The sequence below is a fragment of the Clupea harengus genome, chromosome 15 (assembly GCF_900700415.2).
Source record: "Clupea harengus chromosome 15, Ch_v2.0.2, whole genome shotgun sequence".
NCBI classification, from domain to species: domain Eukaryota; kingdom Metazoa; phylum Chordata; class Actinopteri; order Clupeiformes; family Clupeidae; genus Clupea; species Clupea harengus.
Genome location: NC_045166.1, coordinates 26599069 through 26607730, shown reverse-complemented (window position 1 = coordinate 26607730; position 8662 = coordinate 26599069). Strand labels below are relative to the sequence as shown.

General features: G+C 48.3%; 1 protein-coding gene across 1 annotated transcript; it reads right to left on the bottom strand.

Moving 5' to 3' along the window:
* Positions 1 to 1060: 1060 nt before the first annotated feature.
* naa30 (N-alpha-acetyltransferase 30, NatC catalytic subunit) lies at positions 1061 to 8595 on the bottom strand. The gene is made up of 4 exons (XM_012829650.3): positions 7507 to 8595; positions 5849 to 5972; positions 5390 to 5445; positions 1061 to 2606 (listed from the first exon to the last, which is right to left on the bottom strand). Exons 1-4 carry the CDS (start codon positions 8308 to 8310, stop codon positions 2469 to 2471), a joined length of 1122 nt encoding a protein of 373 aa, XP_012685104.1. The 5' UTR covers positions 8311 to 8595; the 3' UTR covers positions 1061 to 2468.
* Positions 8596 to 8662: the final 67 nt, after the last annotated feature.

The window sequence follows — 8662 nt, the reverse complement described above, 5'->3', positions numbered from 1 at the left end:
TGTGGGAACAGGACTTTCAAACAAATAAACAAGAAAAAAAAACTAGAGAGAGAGAGAGATGGATGAGAGGGGACATCAGCTGTTCCTTAAAATTCTCTCCAACCTCAAGTTCAGCCCCACTCTCACACACACACACACACACACACACACACACACACACTTGAAGAGTATGGCACAGTGAGTTGTTCAGATGGGCTTGTGCGCTGCAATCAGTTCCTATCTACACGGATCTCTTCCTGCTCCGGGCCTATGGAGCACACCACGATCCTGTGCTGCCACCTAGTGTCCCATGAAAGCATTACAGAAGACTCACTACAGGGGCTGATGGAAAATCTTTTTTCTTTTTTGAAACTGGTTCAGCACAAGGTGTCATAACATCAGCAGACAAAATGAAACAAAGATGGATGTACACAGGCCCAGACACACAAACACACCCCCATGCTAACCCACACACACACACACACACACACACACACACACACACACACACACACACACACACACACACACACACACACACACACACGCTAACCCACACATACACATAAACATAAACATAAACACACACACACACACACACACACACACACGCACAAAGACCAACAATGCCAAAAAAAAGTGCATCCAAACACATTGATGGACTGGTTGTTTTCCGTGTGTCATATGCATATTTTATTTGGGGTCAGGGGTCAGTCACTGCAGGCGTCTGCTCTGCACCGTTTGGGTGCGTTCTGACTCTGGCTCCGGGGTCAAGGTCAACCGGGGTCGTCTGACTCGAGCACTGCCGCACGAACCAGCCGGCTCCGGCCCGGGTCCGGCCCGGCTGTGGTCCAGCTCCGGTCAGGCCCAGATCCCGTCCACCAGATCCAGGTTCTGTCTGGGAGAGGTCAGAGGTCAGGGTGGTTTGGCTCCGCACTGTACCACACTACTCTGGACCAGACCGGTGCTCCATCAGTGCCAGCTCCCTCCCTTCCAGGCCTGGCCCAAAGTCGTCTGGGGTATCTTCTGTGGAGGGGGGGGGGGGGGGGGGCGTCTGGGGTATCTTCTCTTGGGCTCTCTGTGGGGGGGGGGGGGGGGGGGGGGGGGGGAAATACTGCTGGCTCGTATACTGCTGGCTCTGCTCTGGAGTAGTGATCAAACCCAGGGCCAATGCTAACCGCTACATGCTATCTGCTCCAGCGCCCTAAGCCTTTCCAGAATCTTCTCCCGTCGGCAACTCCCGGGTCAGATTCTGAAGAAATGTCTGGACTGCACACACACCTGCACACACACACACACACACACACACACACAGGACTGCATCCTAAGGACATAAACACTTCTCTACTTCCTGCATCTCGTGCCAACCAATGGGGGGCTCGACTGGAAGAAACGGCATGTTCTCAGGCATCGGATGTAAAGCATTAAAAAAAGAAAAAAATGGTATGAAACCTCTGCGTTCACAGCTGATTGGCCCTCCCATGACCTGTGGCTAGCAGTGCATTGTGGGAAGGACAGGTTTTGTTCTTGGGCAGCTTGGAGGACTGAGAGTCAGGGGCGAGTCCGAGTGAGTTCTCCCAGCACTGAAGCCTAGAACCGGCAGTCCTACTAGTGCTCATCTCACACTGAGAGAACCACACACAGAACAGAACAGAACAGCACATCCACATATGCATCACACACACACACACACACACACACACACACGCACCTACACACAGTTACAAACACATCCCCAAAACATCCCAAACCCACTCAGCCATAGAGAAACTCCTACAACTTCAACTCTTCCAACACTCTTGTTAAAAACAAAACAAAAGAAACAGAAAGAAATTCCACATAAATGTACATCTGACTCCTTTTGTTCCTTAGCCCCCCCCTCCCCCCCCCCCCACCCCCCACCACCACTCCTGCCTTTGAAAATGAGTGCATACCCCTCCCTCCCTCCCTCCATCCCTCCCTCCGGCCACTGGACCCCCTCCCCCCATCCCAACAGGCTCCACTGAAGTAAACGCCTCTTAGTTTACCATTACTCGCATACCACAGACGGGGCGGCCCAGACAGATCGCCGCCAGAACCCGGTCAGATCGCCGCCAGATCTTCGCCAGATCTTCGCCAGCGGCCGCCGCTGCTGTCTGTGTCCGTTTCAACTCTTGCAGGAACCACACACACACACACCCTTTCAAACCATCTCTAAACTCTTTTATATGTTTTTCAGAGTAAAAAAAAAATAGTCCTCGTAGGGAAACATGGCGATCCTGTAGGACTCTGTGCCTGGGCTGAGACGTGTGAGTGTGTGAGAGAGTGTGTGTGTGTGTGTGTGTGTGAGTGTGTGTGTGTGAGAGAGAGAGAGAAAGAGAGAGAGACAGAGAGAGAGAGAGAGAGAGAGAGAGAGAGAGAGAGAGAGAGGGTTTACAGGAGGAGGGGTAGATGAGGGGGTTTGTCAGTGCTGGGGGGAGGGCGAGGGGGGGGTGGGGGGGGCAGGTGGCCTAGCGGAGCCACAGTTTGAGCCTCAGGGCGTCCACTCCGTTGAGATAGTACCGGAACAGACGCTTGTCCCTCACAAAGCCCAGGTTCTCATACAGCTTCAGAGCAGACTTGTTGGTGATCTCAGTTTCCAGGACAACCTGAAGAAGAAGAAGAAACAACACACAGAAAGAACAGAGGCAGTCAGAGGAGGGGACCGGGAGCGAGATGGAGAAGAGGAAGGGTAAACAAAGAGAGAGAAAGAGCGCGATAGAGAGAGAGAGAGAGAGAGAGAGAGAATGAGAGAGAGAGATGATGAATAGGGGGTGGGAGAAAAAGAGAGAGGATAAACAAAGAGCATGAGAGATGAAGGAGAGAAAGAGGAAGGAGAGAGAGAGAGAGAGAGAGAGGAAGTAGAGAGAGATGAAGGAGAGAGAGAGAGAGAGAGGACAGAGAAAGAGAGGTGGGGGGGCAGAGACAGCTCCAGAAGCAAACACACAGAGACATGTTCATACATCATGAGTGAGTGTGTGTGTGTGTGTGTGTGTGTGTGTGTGTGTGATCATGAGTGTGTAAACGCCTGCGCTGATGTTCAGCTCCAGAAGCACACACACACACACACACACACACACACACACACACACACAGACATGTTCATACATCATGAGTGTGTGTGTGTGTGTGTGTGTGTGAGAGACATGTTCATACATTATGAGTGTGTGTGTGTGTGTGAGACATGTTCATACATCATGAGTGTGTGTGTGTGTGTGTGTGTGTGTGTGTGAGACATGTTCATACATCATGAGTGTGTGTGTGTGTGTGTGAGACATGTTCATACATCATGAGTGTGTGTGTGTGTGTGTGAGACATGTTCATACATCATGAGTGTGTGTGTGTGTGTGTGTGTGTGTGTGTGTGTGTGTGTGTGAGAGACATGTTCATACATCATGAGTGTGTGTGTGTGTGTGTGTGTGTGTGTGTGTGTGTGTGTGAGAGACATGTTCATACATCATGAGTATGAGTGTGTGTGTGTGTGTGTGTGTGTGTGAGACATGTTCATACATCATGAGTGTGTGTGTGTGTGTGTGTGTGTGAGACATGTTCATACATCATGAGTAGGGGTGGGCGATATGGCCAAAATCTTCGTATTTGTAATTTTATATCACGGTTACGGTATATATCACGGTTTATTATACGTAGGGTGACCAGATTTGAGTTTGTGAAAAAGAGGACACTTCAGCGGTGGCGAAATGTGTCCACAGACATAGGCTATACTGTATGATCATTTATTTATTGACCCTTAAGAACACTAAGGTGCAGAAACAATACTGCCTCAATAGGCTATTGACCTAAGCAATAGTGGCCAGTATATGCCTGTTTGTACTGAACGTTTCCATTGAATCTATAAATAGTAAGATTAAAATGATGTAGTGGCATTTAGTCCAGTGCTTATGTGGCTTTTAGTGGTTCTTTAATGTACTTTCAGAAGATAAATCAAGTGTTAACTTTCTTTTCAATGTTTGTTCATATGTTAAACGCAATAATGATGAGAAAAACATTTTCTTATATGGCCACGTATTAAAATAAGAAAATTAAGAAGTTGGCAATTACGTGCGAACGTCGCCGCCATATTGGTGAGGTGAAGCCTGTAATCAAACGCAAGTAAACGATGGAGCTGCAGTTTTTCTGGATAAAAAGCACTGTGGCGTTTACATTTCTCAACCGATTTCACTGAGTCGTTTTTTTATTCAAGGGTTTATGATCTAGGTGGAGTACCAAAACAAGTTGTCTCCATGTTACTTAGAATCTCGACAGTTAGGCTATAATCGCCATAGACATATATACATACCTGTATATGCCTATGATAATCGCTGCTAGACGCTCACTGTTCTTGTGCTCCCACAGCTCCTTCACTATGAAATACTGAAAATAAATCTAAACTATCGAAATAGTGCATCTTTAATAAATAGCTACACTAGACACTTTTCAGTCCATATTTTTCAGTAGAGATTGAATCTTTCCCAACAGTCGAGGATTACTCAACAAGTAGGCATGACAGTCCTTGCAGGTCATGTGCTTAAAATTTTTACTGGGTATCGTATTATACGGCTCTTCAGAATGTTCAAAAAAGTTCAGTTGATTTGAATGGGCCACCCCAACGTTTGCAGGTCTGTAATTTCTTTATATTCACTGCTGAGAAAAAGTAATGACCATAATTGGCAACGGGTTTTGTGCTTCTAATTCACGTCTTTCATATCATATCATTCCGCAAGTAGTCCGGTCATTTAACGTAACTTGAAGTCAGCAAGTAATGGGTTGCTACGCAACACCTGAAACGTTAAAGTTCTACTTGCCTGAAGAACCATTTTTTCTAAGCGGAAATCACGAAACGGCAACAAAATCGTTAAAGAGGTATTTTGGAGGAATGTCTTCTATCGTTTTGGCGAGTAACTGTATAATAAGCGGGATGATGTATAGTTTGGTCATTATCTAAAAATAAATCGATTCGATTTCAAAATAAGAGTATATCGCGGTTAAAACGGTAGACACATTTCTACCGTTGCACGGTATGTACCGTCATACCGCCCAGCCCTAATCATCAGTGTGTGTGTGTGTGTGAGACATGTTCATACATCATGAGTGTGTGTGTGTGTGTGTGTGTGTGTGTGTGTGTGAGACATGTTCATACATCATGAGTGTGTGTGTGTGTGTGTGTGTGTGTGTGAGACATGTTCATACATCATGAGTGTGTGTGTGTGTGTGTGTGTGTAAGACATGTTCATACATCATGAGTGTGTGTGTGACATGTTTATACATCATGAGTGTATGAGTGTGTGTGTGTGTGTGTGTGTGTGTGAGACATGTTCATACATCATGAGTGTGTAAACGCCTGCGCTGGTGTTCCCTCTGAGAACAAGGCCAGCACACGACACGCCCGCTTTACCTCATCACAGTCGCCTTCCACCATGGCGTAGATGGCCTTCTTCACAAGGTTGGTACCTACAGAAGGAGAAGGATTAGCATTAGCATTAGCATCAGACCCTCCACACAGGACAGCACACAGCATTAGCATTAGCATCAGACCCTCCACACAGGACAGCACACAGCATTAGCATTAGCATCAGACCATCCACACAGCATTAGCATCAGACCGTCCACACAACACACCAACAGGATAGCACACAACATGGACACTAAATTCAGTTTATACTCACCGATGCTTTAACACTAAATTCAGTGTGTACTCACCGATGCTAGATCAAGATATCCTCTACGTTCGCTACGAGTCGGAACTACAGATGCGTGTATGTATGTGTGTGTGTACTCACCGATGCTTTAACAATTAATTCAGCATGCGTGTATGTATGTGTGTGTGTGTGTGTGTGTGTGTGTGTCTACTCACCGATGCTTTTCCGTCTGTGTTTGGAGTCCACGGCCAACATGGCGATGTACCCGCGGCGGAACATCTTCTTATGCATGTCCAGCTTACACACGATGGCTCCCACACACTCGCCGTCCACCACCGCCTGCGCCATGAGCGCACGTGCACACACACACACACACACACAACAAAACAACATACATGCACACACACAAACATCACACACACACACAGAAACCCACAAACAAACAAACAAGAAATAAATTAAACACACACACCAGGTATCAAGTCAAAAATCTCCTAACAGTGCACCTGCGATAGGATGGCCACCTGAGGGCAGGTGGAACTGGGCCAGGTCTGGGCCGGGTCTGGGACGGATCTGGTCCTGATGGCTCGGCTCATGACCCGGGTCAGATCGGACCTGGTCCTGATTGTCCACCTCCTCCCTGAGCAAGCCCTTCCCATGACACCACATCCCCGACACGGCTCTCAGGCGCCGGTCACGACGGGTGAGTCAAACTGCCTCCTGTGACCTGCGTGGTTCAGTCCTTCCTGTCTTTGACGCCACCCAACTACCCCCAGCAGACAGACAGGCCGAGTGCCCCCGGGCAGACAGACAGGCCGTGTGCCACCGAAGGCTTTAGGCAGGCAGGCAGACAGACAGGCCGAGTGCTTTAGGCAGGCAGGCAGACAGGCCGAGAGCCACAGAGGGCTTTAGGAAGAACTCCTGATGCACAGCCTTTGAGAAGTGCCACAAGCTCAGCTCCTGCTTTGAGGAACTACCTTAACGACGAACATAACTGCGCAGCGCGCCTTAATTCAACTTACTGACTGACACCCGCTCTCCTAAAACTAAAACACACAGAGTGGAAGAGCTGGGCTAGACCAGAGGAGACCCAGGCCCGGTGGAGCTGCATGGCTATAATTTACTGTGGGTCAATCAGATCAGATTTCCATGTGTGTGTGTGTGTGTGTGTGTGTGTGTGTGTGTGTGTGTGTGTGTGTGTGTGTGTGTGTGTGTGAGGCTGTGGTCAAGCGCTTGCCTGTGGACGAACACCTGATACACCTATATAGGGCCTATCTGAATTACTGCAGTTAAACACTCGACAGCGAATGGCATCAGGTTTCAGTAGCCAGCCTAGGAACCCTGTAGGGGGGGTGGTGTTTGTAAAAATAGCTGTGCTAAGGACACAGGCACACATTAGTTGTGCTAAGGACACACACATGCACACATTAGCTGTGCTAAGGACACATGCACACAGTTCTGCACCACTGATAACCACAACTACACAAGTGCAGGCCTCCCTCCACACACTATTGACTACACGTGTGTGTACCACTCATGGCCAAACACACTCTGAGGACTGTGGAAGAATCTATGCTTTGGGATAGTTCCGTTGTGACATTTTGGAGGATTTGCCATGACAATATTTTGAGGCAGTTGGCCGTTTGGTCAGTTCCTTGGTCTGGGTAAAGCAGGGGTTGATCAAAGTAGCACTAAACACTACATGATAGCAGAAACATTCAAATACAATTTAAAATAGTAATGTTTATATCGTTGTGACATAACACTTCTTTGTACACTTTGTACACTTCTTTCCTACAAAAGGAAGCTACAGTATTGTCCGATAACTATGCAATTAACGTCATTGATAGGTTGAAGGGGCGGATGTACGTACCAGGAAGCAAAGCTGCGGCCAGTTATGGATGAAGTACCTATAGGTGTATATGGAGTAAGGCTCGGACAGGTCTTTCGTGATGAGTCGCATGATTCCTGGCATCTGTAGTTCCGACTCGTAGCGAACGTAGAGGATATCTTGATCGAGCCCAGCATCGCTGTTCAGGTCTAGCCTCGCTAATTGAGCCGCTGGGGTTGAATCTTCTGCACCGTGGGCCCCTTTATCCAGGTTTTCACCTGAATGTCTATGTACTTCCGTGCCATCGCTGTTGGTTTCCGTGTTCTGGTCACCAGCGGCGGTGGTACAGTGGCTCTGGCAAGCTTCAGAATTGGGTTCAGTCCGAGTCTCCTGGCCGTCACTATTGTTCGACTGGGTCTGGCAGCAATTCGCACACGGACCACGCTCATGGCGTCCGCAAGAGCACTTTCTGTCGCTTACCGTGCGGCTTGCCGCATCGACACAGCTGTCAGAACGATCTGGAGATTGTCTCAGTTCGTCTGGACTCTCGTCTACATGGTTGTGGCTGAAGCCGTGCTCCATGGAAAGATTTACGCCGTTCACTTGCTGTTCTTCTGTTCGATTGTGGTGGTGCTGGGTTAACTCTGAGTGAGAAAGCGAGCACTTTTGGTTTGTATTTTTAACTATTTTGCCCTCAGAGACCTGCTGTTCCAGTACTTTGGCAGGAGTAACCAATTCCTGCCTTTTCCCTTCCCCGGGTACACCGCACCCATCCCCGGGGAAGGGAGTAATTTCAGCCGGGGATTCTGGTAAGGCGCTGCTAGGCCCAGTCGGCACTGCGGCCATCCCACCTCATTCAGAGGAAAATAAAGAGTACAGAAACGCAACGAAGAGATAAGTATCCACGGTGTAACGACGTCTTTAAAACAGGTTTCCTACCATTCTTTAAAAACGTTGAAATTCCGATGGTGAGGGTGACTACTTCGGCTTTCCTCGAGACCCTAAACGTCTCTTTCCCCCTCGGCTTCCCTGTTCCTCGCCGCCGTAAAGTGCTGTCGCAGCAACCTCCATTGTAGCTGCAAAGCAACTGTCACTTTACGACAGTTACTGGAACCAATCCACCGTCCTCCACCATAGCTAACGGGTTATACAAATGGAAAATATTTCACACTTTCAAAACGACAAAGTGGCCAAAAAA